The sequence below is a fragment of the Gopherus flavomarginatus genome, chromosome 3 (genome assembly GCF_025201925.1).
Source record: "Gopherus flavomarginatus isolate rGopFla2 chromosome 3, rGopFla2.mat.asm, whole genome shotgun sequence".
Taxonomy (NCBI): domain Eukaryota; kingdom Metazoa; phylum Chordata; order Testudines; family Testudinidae; genus Gopherus; species Gopherus flavomarginatus.
Genome location: NC_066619.1, coordinates 95,763,248 through 95,789,088, shown reverse-complemented (window position 1 = coordinate 95,789,088; position 25,841 = coordinate 95,763,248). Strand labels below are relative to the sequence as shown.

The following is a 25,841-nucleotide window of genomic DNA, read 5'->3' as shown; positions in this document are numbered from 1 at the left end:
ACCCAGTACTGGGTTGCAGAATGTAAGGCACTGGGTCACGGCAGCTCTGGTCAGCACCACCGACCAGGCCATTAAAAGTCCCACCGGTGGTGCTACCCAGCTAAAGCAGGCTAGTTCCTACCTGTTCTGACACTGCGCTGCTCCCCGGAAGCGGCCAGCAGCAGGTCCAGCTCCTAGGTAGAGGGGCCACAGGGCCCCACATGCTGCCCTCACTCCAAGCACTGGCTCTGAACTCCCATTGGCCGGTTCCTGGCCAATAGGAGCTGAGGGCAGTGCCTGTGGGAGAGAGCTGCACAGAACCACTTGTGCACCTCCACTCAGGAGCCAGACCGGTTGCTGGCCACTTACGGGATGCAACGCAGTCCGCAGTGCCAAGACAGGCAGGAAGCCCACATTAGCACACCCACTGTGTCGTTGACCAGGAGCCACCTGAGGTAAGCCCATGCCCCAATCCCCTGCCCCAGCCCTGAGCAATCCCTCAGACCCTGAGCCTCCCCTGCATCCCAAACCCTGCATCCCTGGCCCCACCCCAGAGCTTGCACCCCCAGCCTAGAGCCCTGACCCCCTCCTACACCCCAAGCCCCTGCCCCAACCCTGAGCTCCCCCCAACCTGGAGCCCCCTCCTGCTCCCCAAATCCCTCATTCCTGCAGCCCTCACCCCCACACCCCAACCCGTTGCCCCATCCCTGAGCCTCTCCCACACCCCAACCCCCTCATCCCTAGCTCCATTGGGTCATGGGCAACAACAGTTTTCTTCAACTGGGTCGCCAGAAAAAAAGTTTGAAAACCACTGGTCTAAAGTACCAGTTCCTCCTAATTACCCAGTAGTCCTTAGGAAATGCCCTTCAACAAGGTGGTTGTTGCTTGTCCCTATGGGAATATTCAAAATGCTGTCATTTTTATTTTGCACTGGTTTATACAGTAGGTTATTATCCAAATAATGGGGTACTTACTATATGCTTCTTTTCATAGAACAAAAGCTGAGCTAGATCAAGAAGCTCTGATCAGTGGAAACCTGGCTACGGAAGCTAATTTGATCATCCTAGATATGCAGGAGAATATCATCCAGGTGAGAAACTGCACGGCCAACTCTAGGCCAGTCCTGGCACCTTGGATGCCAAAGTGAGCAGGATTCATTTCTCATACATTTTAATTAAAAAGACCTTGGAAACATTTACAAGCTGAAATAAATAGAAAATGATCCTTAGTTATCCCAGCATGTTTTAAAAAAAAAAACAAAAAACAAGGGCAAACATGTCATCTGTTGGTGCAAGCCCCTTTCACTCAGTGGGGTTGCAGCAAGTAACTGAGAAGAGACTTGGCCCTGGTTATTTATAACAGTACTTGAAAACCAGTTTCAGTGGGCTTTAGAGGTCACTGGGGTTTCACAGCTCTAACTGAGGAGGGTGGAGGAGAGAAGGATCTTCATTTTTTTCAGGAATTTGTCTGAGATTCTTAAACATTTGGGACTGGCCTGGCCTGATGGACTGGTGGCATTGCTCTGCGTTGTCATGTGAGATCTCGGTATTTAGTCTCCAATCCTACAAAGTGCTCTGCACAGGAGAACCTTTATGCCTGCTTGGAGCCCTGCTGGCCCAAGGGTCTGCCCACTTGAAGCAACTTGCCAGATCAGGGCCTTAACATCCAAAGGACAGGTCCTCAGCCAGCATACAACATTACAGCTCCACTGAAATCAGTGGAACGATGACAATTTATGACATCTGAGGATCTGCCTGCTGGGATGCGAGCATGTGGAGGCAGTGCAGAACACCTTGTATTCCTCTGTAACCCCTGGCATTAGAAAAGTGATGTCCTTCAAACGGAGTGCCATATAGGCCTTTAAAGCCACATAAAAAAGACTCAGACAGAAGCAAGATTGTGAAAACTTGGGGCTTTGAGGGTGGGTATAGAAATGTGCTGAGTTCACAATGGATAGGAAGGATCCTTGGAACACTGAGAGGCACAGGGAGGACTCCTCTTTACCTTTCTACCCCTGATCCATGAGAAGTGACTTCCCCATTCCTATTTTGTAGGATAAAACACAGTGTGGTGAAGCATTTTGTTTGCAGCCTTCCAGGGATTCCAATCTTGGTCTCCTGGACAATAGAAGATAACTTTGTTCCCTATGCTTCTGTTTCCTGTTAGCTTGCCTAGTTACATGAATACTGTTCTTCTCTGTGTGTAGGCAAGCTCGGCTGTGGACTGCAAAGATAACCTTTTGGGAGGTGTGCTGAAGGTCCTGGTAAATTCTCTCAGCTGTGATCAGAGCACCACATACCTGACTCATTGCTTTGCCACACTCAGAGCGCTCATTGCCAAGGTAAACTCTTTAACATACTTGTTTCCGTCCTTCTGGTTAAGACATTAGGGCCACATTTTCAGAGTGGAGACCCAATTGCACTTTTGCATCCATCAGAACAGGTGTTGTGTACAGACACGCTGGTGCATGCATGGCCATTCATGACTGCACAGGGCTGTCTGCTTCCACTCTTTGGAAATATTGTTGATAACATGGATGGAAAAACTCAGGTGGAATAAAAGTATTGCATTGTTTTTGCTCCCAGTAATGTATCAATGAACACAGAAAATGATACTGATAAAAATGCATAGCAAAATTCCACCCAAAAGGATTGGTTGCTTCAATTAAAATGGTTATTTTAATTTTCAGGAATTTGATTGTGCTGTATTCATGAATATAGTAGAAATCAGATTATTACAGCCTCAAGACTAAATTCTGATCAGTTACACTGATGTCAATCACCTGAACTAAGTGGAATTCTTCCATGTTTAAGCACATGTAATTGAGATGAGAATCTGAGTTTGTTGGTATATTTTATACTATTATTTTTTCTAAATACTAACCCAAATTATCCCCACACTTTCCCCAGTGCATCCCCGCTGAAGTTAATACAGTTTCACAGGAGTAAATAAGGGCAGATTTTGGCCTACTGTCTTTATAACATGAATCTTACCAGATTTGTTATCTTTTAATATAGAGTCCTAAGAGAAGAGCCTCGTTCAGAATATTTTAGCACTTGGCAAAGGAGTCATTCTCCTCTGAAAAAGAATTTCCGAAAAGGATTTGTGAAGATCCTAAATGTAAAAAACAAACAAACAGGATAATCGTGCCCAAATTAGTCTCTGTCTTCCATTAAATATGGATAGGCAGACAAGCTTAATGATAGGGTAGTTTCGTGAATATTTATGAAACTCATAAAGTACAACGGAAATTTAATTATCTTTGGAATCTTCCAATTAAAGTGATTTATGACAGATTTCAGTAGTAATAATTGGTGTATTTTCCAATTAACATGACTTGGTACTGTAATTTATGAAGCAACCATTCTGATTCTTTATAATGCACTATAGGTGTGTGCATGTTGCTTTATAAACAAAGGAAAATGATGGGACCCTGTGCCAGAGAGTTTGCAGTGTAGATTAGACATAACACAGCCAGATAAGACAATGAACCAAGGGTGGAGGCTCAGAAAGAGGCACACAAGGGTTGCAACAGTGAGAGATAATGGGATGTGTTTATTGTTACATGCACACCTTCTAAGTTCCTATCTATGCACAAACCGTATATGTGTATCCATCTGTATTCTGTTTAGAATGTGAGCTCTTCAGGGATGTTGCCTTCTTTGTATTTCACAGTGCCAAGCACATTGTGGGGCTACCAGAACCAATAACAATCTTTGTGTCTCAAACCTATCATAAATCAAAAGTTTGGAGCAGGGTCTGGGATAGAGGTTAGTGCTGGAAGTTTTGGGGAGAATGAAATTGTGTGGTGCCAGGGGTTGGGGTGCTAGCAGGATTTGAAAAGATCCAATCAACGGTAGTTCCATGTTCTCAATGCACGGTTGGCATATTTCTTCATCCCTTTGTGTTGGTGTGCTTAAAGTCTGGAAATACCAACTCTCACAATCTTACTGCAAATCTTGCCATATTTATTGTTTTGCTTAAAGCTCCTGGAGTCATGAGATCATCTGAGAATCGTAGCTTTTGTTTATTTTTTTAAAGAGTAAATTTCTAGCCCTCTTGGTCTGGAGGAAAGACTGAGAAACTAGAAGCCAAATCAAAAGAACCCCAAACAGTATTGTCTTTAAATCTCATGATTTTTTGAGCCTGACCTGTGACATTTGAATGCTTGGGGTTGAATGCCCTGATGGTGTCTTCTCTGCCTCTCTTAGTTTGGAGACTTGCTGTTTGAAGAGGAGATGGAGCAGTGTGCTGACCTATGTCAAAGAGTTCTACACCACTGCAGCAGTAGCATAGACATCACCCGAATTCAGGCCTGTGCTACCCTTTACCTCCTCATGAGACACAGTTTCAGCTCCATCAGTGTAAGTTATTAGATACAGTAAAGAATGTGATGCCACTCTTTTGCATTAGAGTTTAAAAGCAATCCTAAAAATGATAATAAATTGAAAAGATTTGTGTGTAAGGAGGGGGTGCTGTGCTTTTGCAGGCAAATCTCTGAGGCACAATTCCCACCCTGCTTGCCTCCTGCTCTGTGGGTACAAATGATAGTTGTTTGTTTGCTGGCCTATATCAGCAGCAAATTACAACATTCCCACTCCCCCAACATCTCCCACAAGCTCAGCTGCACAGGCTGGCTCATTGAGGGAAGGGAGGCAGGACTCCACCTACTCATTAGCCAGCTGTTCTGATGGGGTGTAGCAGGTGCGCATAGCTCTCATACACCTATGTGCCTGGACCTAAGGTCCAGGTGGCATGTGCAATCATGTGACAAAGGGGATTCTTGCTTCCTCTTACAGTCTGCATAGATGCATAGCCTAAGACACCATGTAGCCCTAAAGTATTGACATGTAAAGTACTGGGCCAAAATGACAGATGGCATAAGCTGGTACACTTGGCCCATTGTATTTAAATAAGTAGAAAAGATGTGGGTTTACATCCCAAGAGCACACAAATGAATAAAAACGTCTGGTGCCTGTGGCAAATTAATACATTTGAATCTATACACCTTGTAGCTATTGCATGGCCTTTTTTTTTTTTCTTTCTACTCCCTACCTATAAAGAATTTTGCAAGAGTAAAGATGCAGGTAACAATGTCCCTGGCATCTCTGGTTGGTAAATCATCTGATTTCAATGAGGAGTACCTCAGAAGATCCTTACGAACCATCTTGGCGTATGCAGAAGAAGATATGGACATGCAGCCAACCATGTTTCCAGTCCAGGTTAGGCCTTTTGTGACTTCTGATGCTTCTTTTCAGGACCTCTCATCTTGAGATGGGCTGGAACGAGATCTCCACACCTAAGCATTCCTAAATCAGAAATATTGAAAATTTGGGTGCAAATGTTGCTGCTTGGGCCCGTCTCTAATTTAATCAAGGGCCACGCTTTAAAAATTAGAACAATCTTGACGATATCTAGGATGTCTGGGATAAAAGCTGAGCATAATTCCATGGGACAACCTTACAGTAGTCCAAGTAGAACTTACTGTAGGCTAGATTCTTCTCTTAGCTATGTATACATGATTCCCCAGTAGGAGCTACATCCATGTACAGTATCTGAGACTTGAATTTGTGTCATTACCATAGTACTGCCAATCTGAAAACATAACTTACCTCCATTCCTCCAAAACCCAAAGCTGTCAGTGAAAAATGACATAAACCTTATTTTAAAGGAAACAGCCTAAAAGGTATGCAATTAGGATATTTGCACTTCTTTGTGTGTTTTGAGTTATGAAAGTGAAAGCTAAGTTCTTCCAACTGTCCAAACAGTTCCTGTATAAAAGGAATATATTATTTTTAAATAAAATATACAGGTAGCATCTCTAATTATTCCTGGTCACTTGAGTTACCCTGCTTTCACTAACAGTTTGGCACACATGTTGGCTAATCAAATTTCCCCTTTTATTTATCCTGCTTTATAAATTATGATGATTTCAAAACCATCACAAGAAATGGGAACCTGTCATTTTCCACATTATCAGAGTAAGACAGCTGTATATGGAAACCTTAGTTTTAAAAAAATTCCCACTCTTTTCAGTTCATAAGGAAGTGACTGCATTACTAGCAACCACCATGTCTAACGGTGAGATAATGAAACATCTGGTGCTAAGAATTGCAAAAACATCTGTTTAACAATATATTGCAATTTTCTTGAACCAGAAGTTGCACTCCATTTAGGAATATGTATTATAGAGTTCATGAACAAATGGAGATGGACTTGTTTTATTTGATTTGATAAAGCTAGTGTGTGTGTGTGTGTGTGTGTGTCTTTTGCCATGTCATTGATCTGTTAGTTGCTTGCTGAATGAATATGACTGGTAAAGTCTGCACTGTCACAATCCTGCGTTGTGACTTTTCTTTGTGCCAACAGTTAATAGAGTAAGCAATAACTCATCTTGTGTTGATGCTGAACTTTTAATCAAACCCTGAAACATGTGTGTGTATCTCCAGGTGAAGGAGCTGCTACGTAATCTGAACAGTATCTTGTCAGACACAGTGAAAATGAGGGAGTTTCAGGAAGATCCAGAGATGCTCATGGATCTCATGTACAGGTGAAACCTTCTCATGCTGCTGTTGAATGAATTAAAATGAAGCAAATACAAAGGGCCTGTGTGGTTTTGAGAGAGATCCCCAAGTATTTCTTACCGACAAGCTCCTCAGGTGCAGTGTTTAGACAAAAGGAGCTTTTTCCTTGTGATGTAACATACAAAATGCACCAGTCAATTGTCTACATTTTTAAAGATTTTTATTCACCAATTTTCAATTTCATTTGTGATGCAATATGCACATTGTAAGCAGTTATGAAGATAGATATATATTTTTTAAAGAAAGAAAAGAAACCAATTCAAATCTATTTCTTGACCTGTATTGCTAGAATTGCCAAAGGGTATCAGACATCACCTGACTTGAGGCTGACTTGGCTCCAGAACATGGCAGAGAAACACGCCAAGAAGAAGTGCTACACTGAGGCAGCCATGTGCCTGGTCCATGCTGCAGCTCTGGTTGCAGAATACCTGAGCATGCTAGAGGATCACAAGTACCTGCCAGTGGGCAGCGTCAGCTTTCAGGTAGAAAGAATATGAGTTTTTTCTGTATCTGGTACTCTTCTAGTGACTTTGGGGAGGCGTCGCCTGACACCAATCAGAGCCAGTTAACCGAATCCACATCTGGGCTATCTAGAAGGCGACATTCAACAGTTGTATAATGTACCCCTTTTCCCAAGACTTTAGTTTGCGGACAGACCTCATTGCTTAGCACTGAGTTGGGACCAACTGTCGCTAAACTGCTGGAATAGCTGAAACTGTTTCATAGTTTTGCCATAGCTGAATGACATAGCAGCCAGAAAATATAGCAAGTAAGCCCCTCCTTTGTAGACAACTCATGTCTATTAATTGAATCAGATGCACAGAAAACATTCTAAACATAAAGGGCTAATCTCTCACCAACATGTGGCTTTTCTTAACATGTAACTAGCATTCAATTAAATGAATTATCTACCTGTGCACCAATAGGAGAGAGGCCTCCTTGGAAGTGTCAGTCCAACCTAGGATTTCTGCAGTTGTCTTGAGCTTTTGAGCTTACATGGAGGTGAAGAAGAGTGCTGTGTAAGCTCAAAAGCCTGTCTCTCTCCCCAGCTGAAGTTGAGCCAATAAAAGAAATTACCTCACTCACCTTCTCTCTAACTAATTTGTGAAATTCCTAGATATAGAAGGTGGGGAGACATACCAAAGGTATTCCATACCATCATTTGGTAGGAAATCTTGTCTCATTTACTCAGCTAGAATCCACTGATCTTATCAACATCAAATAGTGTCTAGAAGCATCCCAGGTGGATCTGCTCTTCATCAAAATACATGTCTGGAGAAAGGACAGTTGAGCCATAGTACTCTGTAGTAGAGAGGTAATGACAAATATTCTTGCTTAAGGATCTAGAAACCTCTCAGTGACACAGCCATTTATCTGAGCAGAATTGAGGTTTCAGTTTGCTCTGTAAAAAGGCAAAGTGTTGGGTATTATTACTGAGCTTTCATGTGAGGATCTCCAAGCGTTTTACAAACATTACTTAAGCCTCGCAGTGCCTCTGAGGTAAGGCTGAGCGTGGAAGGGATGATCTTGTGGCTAAAGCACAAGATTAGTGAGACCATCTGGATTTTATTAAGAGCCTGGGCTCAGACTTATTATGTAATCGTGGGTAAGTCACCCAGTGGATCGCTCTCTGTTTCCTTATCTATAAAACAAGAAAGATGAGAATACTTATCAGCTCAGAGTGCTTTATTATTGTTATTATTTGTATTACTGGAGCACCTAGGAGCCCTAGTCATGGACCAGGACCCCACTGTGCTTGGTGTTGTACAAATACAAAAGCAAAAAAGATGCTTCCTATGCCAAAGAGTTTACAATCTAAGGAATGTTTGTGATGTACTTTGAGCTGTTGGATGGCAGGCGCTATAAAATATTAGTATATAAGTATTATGTTAGGTCAGCAGTAGTATTATCCAAATTTTACAGATGGGTAAACTGAGGCATAGAGAGATTGAATGACTTTCCCTAGGTCCCTCACACAATCATTAAAGTCTTGAATTCCAATTTCCAGCCCCTTATACAAACCAGTAGCATCACGTTTACTCTTTATGCTATGCAAGACAGAATAGCCTATTGTCAGAATGCTCATACATAGCTCATTAGCATTATGGACCCTAAAATCTTTCGTTCAACAGAATTCATCTTGGGCCTGATTGTCGGTTACACTAAGTCCCCTTTACACTGAGTAAAGGGGACTCAAAGGGAGTGTAAATTATATATACATCTACTTTAAGGCCACTTTATACTCCCTGAACCAGGATATTTGTAGCATAAATGAAAATCAAGCCCTGTGAGTTGGTGCTATTTAGAAATGTTGGCTTTTCTTAAGGAAAACTGAAGTATATGTGACTGAAAAAGATTGTAGATTATTCAGAACTGAAACTTTTCTGTTGCTCTGTAAGCTTCACTAAACATCCAGAAGGGTACAGCAAGGGTTAAATAAACTGCTGTTAGGATCATGCAAGTTCAGGAGCTTTGGAATTCTGCAGCTTATGCGAGTGTGGAACTGGATAAAGCTACCCAAAGTGTTGCCTGAATGCTAAAATATTCAGGATCATCTGGCCCTGAATCAGTAACTTATTTGTTGTATGCAGTGCTGTTGTAGCCATGTTGGTCCCACTGGAATTAGAGAGACAAGGTGGGTGAGGTGATATCTTTTATTGGACCGATTTCTGTTGGTGAGAGGGACAACTTTTGACCTTACATGGAGGTGAAGAAGAGTGTTGTGTAAGCTCAAAAGCCTGTCTCTCTCCCTAGCTGAAGTTGAGGCAATAAAAGAAATTACCTCACCCACTTTCTCTCTAACTTATTTGTGAAATTCCTAGATATAGAAGGTGGGGAGACACACCAAAGTCTAGCAGATCAAGACAAAAGCTGCAGGCCAAAGTTAATGGAATGTTGTCCTGCATACATTTCTCAAAAGATAATGCAAATCACAGAAGTGTACAGAAGAGGTGCTCAGATACTACAGTTCCTAGCTAATAGAAAGGGGCTGTGGGAAAATATTTAGAGCCAATGAACAGATAATTTGATGGCTGCAATTTCCTTGGCTTCCCCTTTCTAATAAATCACTGCTCCGAATGCTTTTACATTTCCCATGAAAGTGCTCATAAAGGACAGTAGAACTCCAAGCACTAAACAGCCTGTGAAAATACATTGGGATACTGGGATGAAAAGTGCAGTACATTTGTTAACTAGATTGTAAACTTGTTAGCTCAGGGATTGGCTTTTTGCTTTGCGTGGCTAGTACAGTGAGGCCCTGAACCTCGATTGAGGCCTCTAAAGGCTATCCTGATATAAATTAATTAATAACAAAGTGCAAAGTGCTGAAAAGTTTATCCATATCTTCCAAATTCCCATTATTTTTGAATCCTTGCACTTTAAATAAATGTGTATAAGAACAGCAAATTCTAGTGCTGATGAATGTTTGATATGAATCATAAAGAATGAAGTTCCCCTTTGTGCTAAGGAAAGCACAGGCTCTGTGTGTCACTGAAGTCCCATTTCGGCCACTCTCTTCTTTGGACTTCCTGTTATGGTTTAAATGAGACTAAAGTTACCCACAGGCCTTGTATGGGTGCTCTGCACAGAGTGAATTTCTCCCACAGAGAAGGAAAAATGATCGCAGATGAGATGATCACAGTGGTCTCTTCTGACCTCAGATGCTATGAAAATGTGCCCATGAAGCTGCAGTGGAGAGGAGTATCCCCATGCAGTGATTAATGTGAGCTATCAGAACTTTAAGTCAGATCAATAGTAGTGGCACTTGGTGTCTGCCATTTTAGAAAAAGGCCTTTCCAAAATCAAATTGCCAGCTAGCTGGCATTTCTCCTCAGCTGAGACAGAGTTCAAATGTCACTTTCTGTTAAAACATGAGACTACATGATCTCAGTTTACCTTTTTTTTTCAATTAGAAACAAAAGCTAGAAATTGTTGCAGCTATTGCAAACTACTGATGCTGGGGTGTCTTTATGTTTATGTGTATTTACATATAATTTAACAATGCTAATATTATGATGATTTTGGATTTATATGTTGGTTTTCATTCAAATAGATGCCAAAGCATTTTCCAGACTTTACTAAGTGGCCTAAAAACTTAAATGCCTGATCCTGCAGGCTTTATTCAGTATATCTTCCATTAAGAAATTGACTTCAGTGGGAAACTTACCTTCAGGATCAGGCTCTAATATATTACATGCAGTAAAATACCATTAAGGAGCACTGAGATTGAGAAATCAAACACGTATAAGTAAAAAAAGAATTCAAATATTATGGTTTCTAAAGCAACCTCCTATGCATTGCACTTTCCCACACTTGCATAAGTGGAGTCAAAATCCATTTACCAAACTTTGGGCTGATATGAAGCATGGAAAATGTAAGCTTGGAAGGATGTATGGAGGAGGCAATTATGCTCAGCTGACAAGGGGGAAGAGTTGTTAGAGTGAAAATGAGCAAGACACCATGGAAACCTTTAGCGCCCCCCTCCCCGAAATGCAGCTGCCTGGAAGTCTTTCCCTTGCAGAGGGAATTTTGGGACTTGTGGGGAGTTTCGTTTCAAAATTGTGAGGTGGGAGGGAAATGTCGGGATTCTGGTGACAAGCCCCTTGATCTCTAGTCCTGGGGTTTATGACGTGATAAGAGCTTCTTGATGAAAGGTAGCCTTGTATCCGGCAGCGGGACTTCTGTTATTTTATTTCTGTTGTGTTAAGGCTCTTGTCAGTGAAGAATCTCTGTTGCAGGGTGTGCCTCTGTGATAGTCTGTTGGTTTTGGTTTCCAAGCCCTATGGGGGTCTCTGCTGTGATCTATTTCAGAATATTTCCTCCAATGTGCTGGAGGAATCTGCTGTTTCGGATGATATTTTGTCTCCAGATGAGGATGGGATATGTTCTGGGAGGTATTTCTCTGAAAGCGGCCTGGTAGGGCTGCTGGAACAAGCTGCAGAGCTCTTCAGCACGGTGAGTGAATAGACAGGGTGGGCCAAATTCATCCCTGTATGACTGTGCTGAAGATAATGGAGTTACCCCAGGGATGATTTTGGCCATTGGGTCAGACTCGCTCCTGTAAGTGCAAGGGAGTGCAGTTTTCACTTCTTGTGCCCTCAGGGGTAGATGCGTGGGGTGGGACTTATCCCTGGGGATTGGCAAGTTTAACATTCTGCCAAGGCTCCTATAGGACCCCCACCAGTATTGGCTCCCAGGCTGGCCATGCCCACTTCTGGTGGGGGAATTGCAGTGCCCCAGCTGCAGGCAGACTGATCACTGCTTGGAGCTTGCAATTTGGTTTGCACCAGGAGTGAACTGAGCCCTCTGGGTATTACCCTGATATAGTAAATTTGAAAAAGATCTTCATTAATATGAATTAATACTGCATAGACTGTAGACCCTAAGAGTTACCCATATGCTTTCATATAGAGCACAGTCAGAGTTTGGCCTCACAATTTTCATTTACTTTAAAGGGAGTCATGCAGTTAAACTCCATCCAACTCAGCACATGTATACATCACTAAGGAGCTTTGTGGATGCTTGATAAGACATTTTACTAAATGAATACATGGTAATATAATTATACTCCCATAGGCTCATAATCACTTTTCTGATTTTTTTAAAAGGTAAAACAGGCATCATATCAGAAATATGAGGTTATAAAATAACTTGTCCTACAATGCCTGTAGTGACGGTCCAATCTCTTTATATAGTGTATGAAAACTCAATTTCTTTCCTTTTTTTAATTCCCTTTTACAAGGGGGGATTGTACGAAACTGTGAACGAGGTCTACAAAATTGTCATCCCCATCCTGGAAGCACATCGAGACTTCAGGAAGCTTACCTCTACTCACAGCAAGCTTCAGAAAGCCTTCGACAGCATTATTAACAAGGTACCTGCTGCTGCTGGTTCTCTGTGAGCAAGTTGTGTGTTGCTGCGCTGCAGTGTTTGCTTACGGGATGGTGAAGATAAGACCATACAACCAAACAGGAGCACTTCCTTCCTCTCATCAGAGTTTCCATCTGTTTTGGACTACATGTTGTTGTAATTTAGATCTTGCCTGTTAAGGACAGTCTACATTGAAGAGAAACATAATGACTCAGAGAAATATGAAGAGATGGGAGAGGATTATAAACAACATGTATAAAAAGAGATTAATAGAACGTTCAAAATATTTTAAAGGGACACAGAGTTAAAAAAAAATCACAGATAAAATTTAGACCAGGTGAAAGCAAGCATGATTACATTTGGCCACACACATTCAAAAAGAAAAAGAATTTTCTTGCCAGTGTTACTAGTACCATAGATTACAAAAACAGAATTGTAAAACCTAATTTACTTTTCAGTATTTATACTGTTTCTGTATTTCTCCTGGTTTGGACAATGAAAATAGATCAGTCAGTTTAGTTTCTAGTCACTTTCAAGTGCTCCTGGACTTTTACAATACTACAAAGTTTTGTGAGTTGCAAATATTTGAATGTTGATTAATGTTTGTTTTTAAAATGTTTCCATTGGAATTTTTTTTTAAATAAACATTTCTATTGTTTTAGATTTGCAAAAGTGAGTTCATACAAAACCTAAACTTTGAGCCAAATTTGAATCAACAGTGCCCCTTTTAACTTTTATAGTTGTTTTTTTTTTCTAATAGGAAATTGAACTGCGCTATGTTAAACAAGGTGATATTACATAGGGTCATATTTTGCTCTGAAATCTGGACAAACCTAAGGTCCATGGGGTTCCTCATGTATAAATCAGATGAATAAGGCATCAACACTGGATTATATTTAAGGGAAGAAAAGCTAAATGTAATTTTCCCCCCCTTTATCAATCAGGGTCAAAAGCGAATGTTTGGAACTTACTTCCGTGTTGGTTTCTATGGATCCAAATTTGGGGACTTAGATGAACAGGAATTTGTTTATAAAGAGCCTGCAATTACTAAACTTCCTGAGATTTCTCACAGACTCGAGGTAAAGAGATCATAGCTGTATAACTTCCTGCTTTGTGTTATACTTTCTAAGAAAATAGTAGGGTAAATAAAGAAGTCACAGCACAGCAGCTGTAGGTGGTGGTAATGTACAAAGGTCAATCAAGTTGATTTATATTTCAGATCATTGTGTCTGTGTATCTGATACCTTGGATTGCAGCCCCTCTAACAGCAGGATGACATAATGTTAGAATTTTCATTACTCTGTGGTCCCATGTCTTGAGGTGGTTGGCCTCCCTCCCTCTATAAGGAATTCAGGGACTTAACCTGAGGGGATGCAAGTTTTGTTTTGAATCCTTTTGGAACTTTTGCTTACGGCAGCAATGACAGATTCTTTGCTTTTTTCCCCTTCTTTGCTGACACTCTGCCTTTTACGGTATGTCTACACTTACCTTTTAAAGTGCAAGAAGTCCCTTTTTTGTGCTAAAACCACAGGAGTGTCTACACTTGTTAATGACTTTTTGTGGGGAAACTCAGAAGTTTCACCGCAAAAAGAAAGCCACATACAGGCATACAGCTCTTACCGCTGTTCTTTTTGCACTGCTGTGAATGTGAAAACATGTTCTAGCAGTATCAACACCTTTTGGCCTCCAGAGGATATCCCACAGTTCCAAAAGTGGCCATTCTGGCCAGCATCTCCACTGCTCTGATGCACCGATGTCCGCCTCTCCCCCTGTAATCCCTGGGAAGTTTGAAACTCCCTTTCCCTTTGTTTGTAGATGTGGTGGGGAAAGCAGCCAGACAGCAGGAGGTTTTTTAAAAATGCCATGGAAGAAACCAGGAAGTAATGAGGCTGCTGAGACATGAAGCAGGGCAGCACGGGGCACTGAGCAGGGACCCAGAATGCCTTCCGCTCACTGCCCCCTTCCCACAAGACCTGTCAAGAGAGCTGCACTGTGGGATAGCTGCCCTACGGTGCTGCTCTCATTGGCGATGGAAGTGCTGCTAGAGTAAACACTCTCTGACACCTGAGGAATTGAGTGAGTACACAAACCAGCGCTTTACTTTCACCGGTTCCCTAACACCGGTGAAACTTACAGCGCAAAAACTCTGTAAGTGTAGACATACCCTACTTAACAATTCAGTATTGGGACTTCATCAGTAAGGTGTCTAGGCCTCTGCAGACTTTAACACTTTCTGTAGCATACTTACTGCATTACATCCAGAACTTCTCACAACTCCTGGTCTTGATCAGAGCAGCACAGATGACTTGTATTGCATTACAGGTGGATAAAATCACCTCTGAATAATTATTTTTTCCTTGTCAGGGGTTTTATGGTCAGTGCTTTGGGGAGGATGCTGTGGAGGTGATTAAAGACTCCACTCCTGTAGACAGAAGCAAGCTGCATCCCAATAAGGTACGGAAGGTATTAGCCCAGCTATTCGTATCCTTCGAACAGAACTGAGCACTGAGTGATTGAAAAAAAGGAGAGCGCGAAGCTGCCTGTGAGACCTTAATGCTGACTCAGACAAGTAAAGCTGAGATGTGTGTGTGTCAGTATTTGATGTTCAAGGCTATCATTATAAAACAAACTGGGGAGGCAACGTGGTCCAGTGAATAGGGCACTGGACTGTAAATCAGACACCCTGATCTCTGTCCCTCCTTGCTCTACAGCTGACCTGCTGTGTGATTCTAGGCAAGTCACTTCACCCCTCAGTGTTTCAGTTTCTCCAAATATAAAAAGCACTAGCACTTGTGAGCTCTACATGGTGTGACAAAGTTCCTCCTCTACTTTGGTGGGTCCTGCACTTATTTGGCGGATTTGCTCACCTCAGTGATCTTCCCCACAGTCTGGGTCAGCTTCTCCTGTGTCTGATCAGGAGTTGGGAGGTATGGGGGGAACCCGGGCCTGCCCTCTACTCCGGGTTCCAGCCCAGGGCCCTGTGGATTGCAGCTGTTTTTAGTGCCTCTTGTAACAGCTGCGTGACAGCTACAACTCCCTGAGTTACTTCCCCATGGCCTCCTCCAAACACCTTCTTTATCCTCACCACAGGACCTTCCTCCTGGTGTCTGATAATGCTTTTACTCCTCAGTCCTCCAGCAGCTCACTCTCACTCTCACTCTCACTCTCAGCTCCTTGTGCCTCTTGCTCCCAGCTCCTCACACACTTCCTCTCCTCTGCACCCCCCTCCCTGACTGGAGTGAGCTCCTTTTTAAACCCGGGTGCCCTGATTAGCCTGCCTTGATTGGCTGCAGGTGATCTAATCAGCCTGTCTGCCTTAATTGGTTCTAGCAGGTTCCTGATTACTCTAGTGCAGCCCCTGCTCTGGTCACTCAGGGAACAGAAAACTACTCATCCAGTGACCAGTATATTTGCCCTCTACCAGACTCTTGTACCCCACTGGCCTGGGTCTGTCACAATGGACGGTGTTACATAAGAGCTACTGGGAGCAGACTAATAGACTTCAGAATGCAGCATGAAGAGAGTCATCACAAGAGGATAGGAAGGATGATCCAATGGCTAGGGGCATTAGCCTAGGACTTTGGAGATCTCGATTCAAGTCCCTGCTGTACCACAGACTTCCTAGGTGACTGTGGGCAAGTCATTTAGCTTCATGGTGCCTCAATTCCCTATCTGTACCATGGGGATGATAGCATTACATGGAGTGTGGTGTTGATAAATACATTAAAGATTGTTAGGTGTTCAGATAGTACAGTGATGGAGGTCAGATAAGTACCTAAGATACATAGACAAGACTTGAGCTTGGAGTGAGAGGCAGTCTCTGAGACAGCCAGATCCTTTTCTATTTATCACTATAAAGACAAAGACACTGAAGTTCACGTGGAATTGGATCTGCAGCCAGTGCAGAGTCCAGAGTAAGCGTATTGTGATAGGAAATCCTGATCACTTTCCAGGGCTTAGTGGAAAACTATATCTATCTCCACGTTACATTTTTGTTTAATATTTGTGGTTTCCATTTTTCTTTTTTTCTCCTCTTTCTATGCTTGTTTTCCTTAGTTTATATTGAGCTAACATTAGTAAAAAAATGGTACGAGTGAAAAAATAAGACTTGTGTTGTCTGTTCTGAATTTTGGTTTCTTTAGTACTTCTCCCTTGCCCCAACCCCAAAATAAAGTCCATGGGCAGTCTTGATTGGAGAACACAGTCACTGCCTAGAGGCAACATGTTAGTTTTCTTTGGTACGTTTCAATCAAATGGTTAAACCCATATAGGCCAAATTCTCCTCTCGCACCATTGCAACTTCATTTAAGTCAGCAGGTTTCAGAAGTGTATATTCAGCACCCAGGTAGTCCAGTCCTGCCTCATTGAAGTCAGTAACAAATTACTTTAAGGGGAGTGGTACAGATGCAAAGTGGGGGAAAGGAAAGTGGAGATACAGAACACTGAAGCCTCTGAGTAGGTTCTGGACAACATGAGGTCATTGCAGCTGTGGTAGAATCAGAGAGGTCTTGCTGTGTGTGAAAGCAAATTAATAATAAACAAAACACAGCCTGTGTGCTCTTCTAGCACATGCCATCTCACTGTGAGCTCTGTGATGTTTCATGCATTCCATTTATTTCATAATCATTTGTCTTGGCACTAAAACAAAGATTCTTCCTTCCCCCTCCTCCAGGCCTACATACAAATCACATTTGTGGAGCCCTATTTTGATGAATATGAGATGAAAGACCGGGTGACCTACTTTGAGAAGAACTTCAGCCTCCGGCGTTTCATGTACACCACCCCTTTTACCCTGGATGGACGCCCCAGGGGTGATCTGAGTGAACAGTACAAGAGGAATACTATCCTGACCACAATGCATGCTTTCCCCTATGTCAAAACCAGAATCAATGTCATTCAAAAGGAAGAGGTAATGGACATCTTTGTGAGAGCTGTGAATTTGAGTATGGAGCTCAGCCATTAGATAGGGATTGAGGGTGTTGGTGGAAGAGGATGATTTCAAGCTCTGTGCTGAGTGAGGAAAATTTACATTTCTGTTAAATTGTACACTGACTGGCACTATAGAAATGCCATAGATTAGGTCAACGGATGCATGAATGCATGCTCCTGCAGGTTTTCGGAGCATTGGGGAGACGAGTGTTCCACATAGCATCCCATTGTAAGGATAATGGCAGAAGAGGTGTGACGGGAACGAGAGGATAGCAGTTTTGTAAAAGTAGGAAGCATAGTGACCATGTTAGCTAGAAAGCCAATAACCTAGAATAAAAATAAATGTAGATATAGGACTTGATCCTAAGCCCGTTGATGTCTTTCCATTGACTTTACTGGTGTATGGATTTGACTCAGAATTTACAGGTGGTTAAATCTGGCTGGTTTGAGTGATATTGGAGGGATGGGAGAGCCTGGGTTGAAGGTGGGGGTTGGCTCTGGGGGTGGGGGCAGGAGAAGGAAGGGAGGTGACAGCCCCAGGGTGAAAGTTGGGGGGTGGCCAGTAGCAAGGAGATTCAGGAGAGCCTTTGTGTGAGGGTGGGGTTAGTTGTGTGGGGTGAGGACAGTAGGAGGGATGGGGGGAGAGCCCAGGTGTGAAGGTTGGGGTAGGGGCTTGAGGCTGGATTGTGGTAGCCTTTGTGGTAAAGTGTGTGTGTGTGTCTCAGCGGCCCTTTCTCCCTGCAAAAGATGGGCACCAGCAATTTTCCTCCCCACACTCCTCCCCAGTAACTTTACTGCTTCACTTGCAGTCATGAGAGGTGGCGAGGCAAAAGGAGAAATAGGCTAAAGAAACTAACTTTTAAAAAGGTTTTGTAAACATTATTGTACCAAAGTAGAAAATGCAGCTTTCAAAAAATGTATTTACGAAACATAACTTTGGGTGATGGTGGGGACCATCTGGTGCAACACCACTGACTGCTACATTCGGGCTTAATATGGCTCATAAGTGAGCTAATTAAGCACTTGTGTTCAGGGCCCCAGGTCCTGAGTGTTTAGACAAAAAGGATAAAACTAACAAATAGCTCCCTCCCACACAAACCAAATCAAGGGTATTCCAGGTCATTGATGTTAGCCCAGTTTGTTCTCTGTGGGCTGAGTGGAGGTCACAATCAAGTGTGGCTTCAAATATCTTATTTTGTTTTTGAATAAATGTTTTCATCCCCATCCCGGCAGTAGCACATTTTCTGTGGCACCAATGGCACCGTCACACTAGGCCCACACTCGGAAGGGGCCCATAAAAACTACATGGGGGCCCACAAATATGTTTGACGCTGGGTCCACAAAAGGTTAATCTTGACCACCCTGGCTGTGACCCAGCACAAAAACAGCTTTACTCAGCTGCAGTGCCTGTAACAACTGTAATACAAGTATTACTCGGACAATAATGCATCTATCCTTACATTGTATTAGTTCATTTTAACCCCAATTGAAGTTGCTATTGAAGACATGCAGAAGAAGACACTAGAACTGGCTGTTGCAACCAACCAGGAGCCACCAGATGCCAAAATGCTCCAGATGGTGCTGCAGGGTTCTGTTGGAGCAACAGTAAATCAGGTAAAAGTCAAGCTCAGCAAAATAATGTATCTTCTGCACAGCCTTTGGCATGTTTCTTTTTTTCCCCAGTATGCTTTCTTCTACCTCATTTTGTCTTGCATTGGTGAAAGAACTTCCAGTTAGACTGATTACTTGCAGATACCCCTTTGAACTCTGTCCATTGTTGCTCATCTTTGTGGAGTAACCCCTGGGGATGGGAAAACTTTTTTTCTGAAGTTCAGAACAATCAGGATAACTTTTTACCCACCATGATTTATTTTTGTAAATCTTTGCATTTCCTTGTTTTGACCAAAGACGGAAGTGCTAAAATGTTAAGAGACAGGGATTTTTTACCCCAACTGGAAGCAAGAAATATTAGCTCTCTAGCACCAGCCTGTTCCCATTACATTTACAGCCCAATTTTGCAGTTACAGTGGATTCAGAGAGTGCAGCTAATGTATGGATATGCATTTGAATCTCTAAGCGGTTACTCATACTGAATTGACTCATCTTTAGAGAGATTTTTCCTTCACAAGAGCACTGACCATCCCATCAACTTAAGGGAATACTCAAGGAGTAAATCTCTCTGCTGGGAGGCCACCAGAATCCCAGAACTCTTAGCATGTAAGAAAGTACCAAAAAAACCCCCACAACACTCAATTGTAGTTTATTACAACACACACTCCTTAACAAAAACCAAACGTTATGAAGACAAACTAAGAGGAAAAAAGCAAGGCCCTAAGCATGCCTCAGCAGAGCTTGGTTCCCTTAATCCAGGGTAGTCAATAGATGGACTGCAGGCCAAATCAGGACTGCCAGATGCCTTGAATGGACCACAACATCTTTTTATTTACTTATTATTATCATTATTGTTATTATTTTTGTATTATTTTCTCTGGAGTCTGGACCTTGACTATACCTTGATCAAGAAATTTTGATCTTGATAAAAAATAATTGATTGCCCCTGCTAATTAGATCCTACTCCCTTCATTTCCTACCCATTCTTCTTCCACCAAAACCGCCACTAGATTGAACTCCTTATAGGAACGTGCACTTTTGTACGGTGGAAGAAACATTATTTTCATGTTCTTAACCGTCTATGCTAGGAGTTTTGTATTGCCGCCCATCACTTAGTAGTTGTGCATCTTCCATGTAAAATAGTTTGGCAGTAGGAAAGTCCCTGCTCACTCCTTTCCAGATGGAGATAATCCATTTTCTTTTCATAGAGGAATCAATGGCAGTAGGGTATGATGGACAAAAGTAGAACAGAACAGAATATGTTGGCCTAACCTTGGACTGGCAAAGAAAAGAAAGGCAAAGAAGCAGTGGTTAATGCAACACAGTCAGGGAAAACCCTTAAAAGGGCAGCTTCCTGCTACAATGTCAACATATGATTTTTTTTGTCACTCCAGCACTGACATAAAAAAACCCAAACACACTCTAACCAAATAAATCAGTTTTGTGCTTCCTTTTCAGTTAATGCAGGAAATATGTTCTTTGTAATATTATACTGTGTTATTCCTATAAGGGACCACTAGAGGTAGCCCAGGTGTTCCTGGCAGAAATTCCAGCAGACCCAAAACTTTACCGACATCACAACAAGCTGAGATTATGCTTCAAAGAATTTATAATGAGGTGAGTGAAAGGAAAACTAATTGAAGATCTGTTGAAGCTGGAGTGTGGAACTGTAGCCATGTTAATGTCATTCACAATACAAATCAATGCATTAAACATCAGGAACTAGATTTTCACACCATATATAGGCAGTGGTGCTGGAACACTTTTTAGAGTGAGGATGCTGTACCCTCACCCCTTTCTGTGCCCCCTGCAGGGCTGGGGCTGTGGGAGAGGGGGGCATGGATAAGGGGGCTGAGGCTGGGGCCCAGGTTGCAGAGCTCTGGGTGCAGGGTTGGCAGCAGGGACCCTGAATGTGGGGATGGGAATGGAGCCTTGTGTAAAACCTGAGGATCCTGCAGAACCCCCCACACCCATGGTTCCTGTGCCTATGTATACATGTATTAGTCAATGGAAACTCAGAATTTCCATTCAGTGGGAAACTCCAACATTTTCACAGAATCTCAGGGTTGGAAGGGACCTTCAGGAGATTATCTAGTCCAACCCCCTGCTCAAAGCAGGACCAATCCCCAGACAGATTTTTGCCCCGATCCCTAAGTGGCCCTGTCAAGGATGGAATTCACAACCCTGGGTTTAGCAGACCAATGCTCAAACCGAGCTATCCCTCCTCCCTTTCAGTTTCCCTGCAGTCCAAATCAGAATGAAAAGTTGAAATTTCCCAGAAAACAAGAATTCCAAAGAACTTTGTTTCGGAAATGTCAAAACAAAGTGCTTTGTTATCTTTTTTGTCAAATTTTGTTTAAAGTGAGACAGGCCTGTCTCAATTTTGTTGACTCAGCATTTTCTGGCAGAAAACTGTTCCATGACAGGAGGGATAGCTCAGTGGTTTGAGCATTGGCCTGCTAAACCCAGGGTTGTGAGTTCAATCCTTAGGGAGCTGGGGCAAAAATCAGCACTTGGTCCTGCTAGTGAAGGTAGAGGGCTGGACTCAATGACCTTTTGAGGTCCCTTCCAGTTCTGGGAGATATAGGCATATCTCCAATTATTATTATTAAACTTTTCAACCAGCTCTGGGAGGCAGGAACATTTGCATGTATGCAGATGTGCATGCTTGCTTTGAGAGTGTACTGCCCGATATGCATAGAAATCTTATTCTGCATGCTTACAGTCAAATATATAACCATCTAGTCATGTGTGCATGCATATTGAGATGCGAGTTATGTATAAGGGCAACTTCACTGACTTCCAGTGAAGATGTGTCCTTTTACTTCAGTACAAATTTAATCTGGTGTCACAATGGTCATTGAAATGTGTTTATTTCCTTCATGTATTTTTAATATCTAATAAATGGTAAACTCATAACCAGAGGACTGTGTGAGTCTGGCAGCAAATAATCGGACAGACTGAAATCTTGCTTTATCTAACACAAACTCACCATAATACATTTTTAAAGTGTTTGTTGGAATTAACCGATGTGTTTTTTAATCTTTATTTTGAGAACAGATGTGGTGAAGCAGTGGAGAAAAACAAGCGCCTTATTACTGCAGATCAGCGGGAGTATCAGCAGGAACTCAAAAAGAACTATAGCAAGCTGAAAGAGAACCTTAGGCCGATGATTGAGAGGAAAATCCCAGAGCTGTACAAGCCTATAGTGAAAGTCCACAGTACAACAAGGTACAACTAGGGCAATGGATGCCGTTCGTATGCTAACAAAAATAGTGCCTCTTTATTTGTGAGATGTGAGACAGTTCTTCCCTCTGCTTCTGAGGTACAGCCCCAAAATTAGATAGAATAAAGCGTTAATTGTGCTACTCAAGCTGCTGTACCGCAAGGTGAAGGATGGATAGAATTTTTACACTAATATAAGAATCAGTTTAGAAACGGGTGATTAAATGTCCCGCCAGCTCCTCATTATTTGAAGCCTGTGGCGTTTCCCAAGGTACATGAGAAAAAAATACATATATTCCAGCACCTGGTGTTTATTGATCATAAAATAAGTGTGATCATTTCACTTCAGGGCTGCATGTTGCAAATCCAGGATCCAGATATATAAACTGTGGGATGCTTTATACTTATTAATATGTTGTTCTTTCCAACACCACTTATTTGCGTCAAGGAAAAAGAGTAAAATATGTCTATCAGGTATTAAAATATCCCATTGTGTGATTGACAATCCCATGTTTTATTTCTAAATTTATTCCATTTCAGGGATTCTTTTCGTAACTCTAGTTTTAAGAAATACGAAGCCCACTCTTCACAGAACATCTAAGGACTGTCTGCTTCAGAAAAGAAAGATCCATTTGCTGTGGATCAGCTAGGAGAGGATACTCCAATGCTATGCAAACTGGGAAACTCTTCTCACAATGTAACATGTACACATTCTCAGCCGTTTGCACTGAGTGTTCAACGAAATGTACAGGACCAAAGAAAAATGGGGATCGGGCGGGAAAGAGGCTGAAAAGGGGGTGGACTTAGGCTGCTTTTGTATTTATTGTAAAATATTGTTCAGAGAATTATGAAGGATAGATAATTGAATAATTGATTTTATTGTGCAGGGGCCAATCACTATTTACAAAGAGACAAGTTCCTGGGGTTTGACCGAAGTGTCAAGAGAATCAATCCAGTATGCCTAATGGGCCCTGGAGAATGTTGCCTATATAGGTTCCTGTTCTGGACAGCACTTAAGCATGACCCACAGGACTGCCACACCGTCTGAATGTTGAATGCATACTTAAATGCTGTTCTAAACAGGGAAGAATTTAAATGTGTGTAAATGCTTTACTGAATTGAAGCCCTAGGAAAGATGTATAATGTTTACAGTCAACTTTGCTCACTTATACTCCCTGTATCATAGCAATCTATGTACATTTTTTAAAATAGAAAGGACTTTGTCTTACAAGGCTTCTCACAGTGAAGCTTCAAAGACAAGAAACAGCAAGCAGTAATTTCTGCATAACTTGCCTATCCTCAAAGATAGATCTTTTAAAAATTGTTTTAGTTAAATATGTGAGCTACTTCTCTGTGAGACTAAGATTTTTTTAACCAGTGTCATGTTCAGTAAAATTGACATTAACAGTACAGAGCTAAACTATAAGTGATGCAACTCTTAAGTACACACTGCTCTTTTAGAGAGCTCTCTGAAAAGAGACGAACTACAGGAGTGCACTGTGAGGATTGCCCACAATGCATTTCATCTTTGTGAAGTTTTAAGACATCATCATAATTAGCACTTAAATATTTATAATAAATAAATAGTGCTTTGCATATTCAGAGCCCTGTACAAACATTAACTATTGATCTTCACAACACATCTATGAAATAAGCAAGTATTATCATTCTTGGGTAAGACAGAGAGAGAGAGAGCAATATACAGTGACTTGTCCAATGCACCTAGTGAGACAATGTCAAAACCAAGATTTGAATGCAGGAACTTCCATCTCCCAAATCCACACACTCAGTCCTGCTGACCACATGGATTCCCTTAATTCTTATTCTTTTAAATTAAGTTCTATGGAAACAGTAGTGCTGCTTTTTAAAACATCAGGATTTAATGGTATAATTCAGTTTTACATCATCTTGGTAATTTTTTAGTAAAAGATTAACATGATTATTTGAAATAGAAAAAATACTTTACATAAAAGGCTGTCTGCTCTGTGAATAAAATACGAGTTTTAAAAAATAATAAACCAAGGTTTCTCCCTCGTACTTTGTTTTCAGAGTCGTACCCGGCCAAAGCATTTCAGAAGGGACAGGGGAATTTCTTTAAAACGTAAGGATTCTGCACACTGCTTTGCAGTGTGAGCATAAATGATAGTCAGGCTGATGGATTGCTGGTTCCTTTGTTTTTAATTTCATAGAAGAACTGAAAGTATTTTGACCCTTCATGGGCATCTCCAATCTTCCCATTCTGAAAATGTGTACATCCCCCCAGCAGTTACATCAACAGCAGAGCACAAATATATAAAAGTTTAAGGAGTGTTTCTGAAGTTATTTGTGGCAAATCCAGAGATTCACACCAGGATAGGAAAAGGAATGGGTTAAATAAACACTGGTATTTGTACTGATGTATAAAAACAAACTCTTTGGCTGTAAGACTATTTCCCCGCCCCACCCACACTCCCGGCAAAATTCAATATTTCAGGAGTAGGTGCTCCGTGCATCTTGAAGCCAAAGCATCTGAAGTACGTAAGTAAACAGTCTATTAAATTAAAAGCCAACAGATGCCTCCTGAGAGTGCCTTTCCTTTAATTAAATTGCTTTGAAACATTTACAAACTAAACAAAGGTTAACTTCCCACAGCCTGGTAACTATGGATTCTTGGCATGCCACAACATTGTGCTTTTTATTATTGTTTTTAACACCCTTTTCTGAAAGATGATCAAAGTATCTTCAAGATCACAAACCACTGACTCCACTCCCTCCCTCTCACCCCACAATCCAGCTTCACTGTTCTCAAGATGTTTATCATTTACAGCTAGCTAACAGAAACCTCAGGTAACCAAAAAATGGGAAACCTACAAATATGCTGCATACTGCTTGATTTGTATGCACTGTGTTTTGAGTGTCTAAGTGTTCCATATTGTGTGGTCCTGTACAATAGGTCTATTAGTCGAAGAAATACTTCGGAAAATCTACAATAGTTAATAAGGGCTAGATTTTGAATCCCTTGCTCACATTGGTGAGCTGTTAATTCCACGCATAATCTGATTGCTCACCAGTGTCAGTAAGGGTTTCCAATGTGAACGTCATCGCTTGCAAAAATGAAACACGATGTGCATATTTAAGAGCTGAACTGTGTAAATAGTAAAAGTACTGAGTTCTGATATTCCATTTTGCAATAAAGTGTAAGTTTCAGTAAAAACTGAGAGTTGTGTTAGAGTGCCTTGTATTTTACCCGTGTCTCCTTGAAACAAAGCTTGACTAGTAACTAACTTTTCATTCTCTTTTAAAAAAATCATTTAGGGTAAAATCCTGACCCCAGTGAAATCAAAGGGGAGTTCTGCCATTGATTTCAGTGGGGCAGGGATTTACTCTTGGGGCGGGAGGTGTACATGTACTCGTACTCAGAGAGTCCGTTACGTGGTTTTCATGGCTGTTATACACTTGATGCTTAGAAGAGTGACTTGCTTCAGGCTTCCTTTTAAAAACTGTGCTTTAGTGCCCATGAAAATAGCTGGACTGAAAGCCCTGGAAACTACAGTTCCCGTTCCACTGAATATATTGCGGGGGGAAGCAGCATCCCAGGTTCCGCATGTTGGCCCATCAATGCAGCTCAGCGTTGTTCTGGGGATCATCTCAAGGGTGGGGAGTGGA

The 25,841-nt window shown here is 41.8% G+C and overlaps 1 protein-coding gene across 3 annotated transcripts in view; it reads left to right on the top strand.

Annotated features, from left to right (window-relative positions):
- DOCK8 (dedicator of cytokinesis 8) overlaps positions 1-25,393 on the top strand; it is a 147,380-nt gene extending 121,987 nt beyond the window's left edge. For 2 of the 3 annotated variants that reach the window (XM_050944253.1, XM_050944255.1), the window contains 15 exons: positions 973-1,069; positions 2,186-2,320; positions 4,191-4,343; positions 5,043-5,201; positions 6,429-6,529; positions 6,853-7,045; positions 11,373-11,516; positions 12,304-12,435; positions 13,376-13,510; positions 14,796-14,885; positions 17,104-17,340; positions 18,831-18,974; positions 20,482-20,588; positions 22,032-22,202; positions 22,737-25,393. In XM_050944253.1, the coding sequence (XP_050800210.1) occupies positions 973-1,069; positions 2,186-2,320; positions 4,191-4,343; positions 5,043-5,201; positions 6,429-6,529; positions 6,853-7,045; positions 11,373-11,516; positions 12,304-12,435; positions 13,376-13,510; positions 14,796-14,885; positions 17,104-17,340; positions 18,831-18,974; positions 20,482-20,588; positions 22,032-22,202; positions 22,737-22,797 (2,059 nt within the window). In that variant the 3' untranslated portion in view covers positions 22,798-25,393. The remainder of the gene's footprint in view (positions 1-972; positions 1,070-2,185; positions 2,321-4,190; positions 4,344-5,042; positions 5,202-6,428; positions 6,530-6,852; positions 7,046-11,372; positions 11,517-12,303; positions 12,436-13,375; positions 13,511-14,795; positions 14,886-17,103; positions 17,341-18,830; positions 18,975-20,481; positions 20,589-22,031; positions 22,203-22,736) is intronic. The other variant, XM_050944254.1, reaches the window with a different exon arrangement.
- Positions 25,394-25,841: the final 448 nt, after the last annotated feature.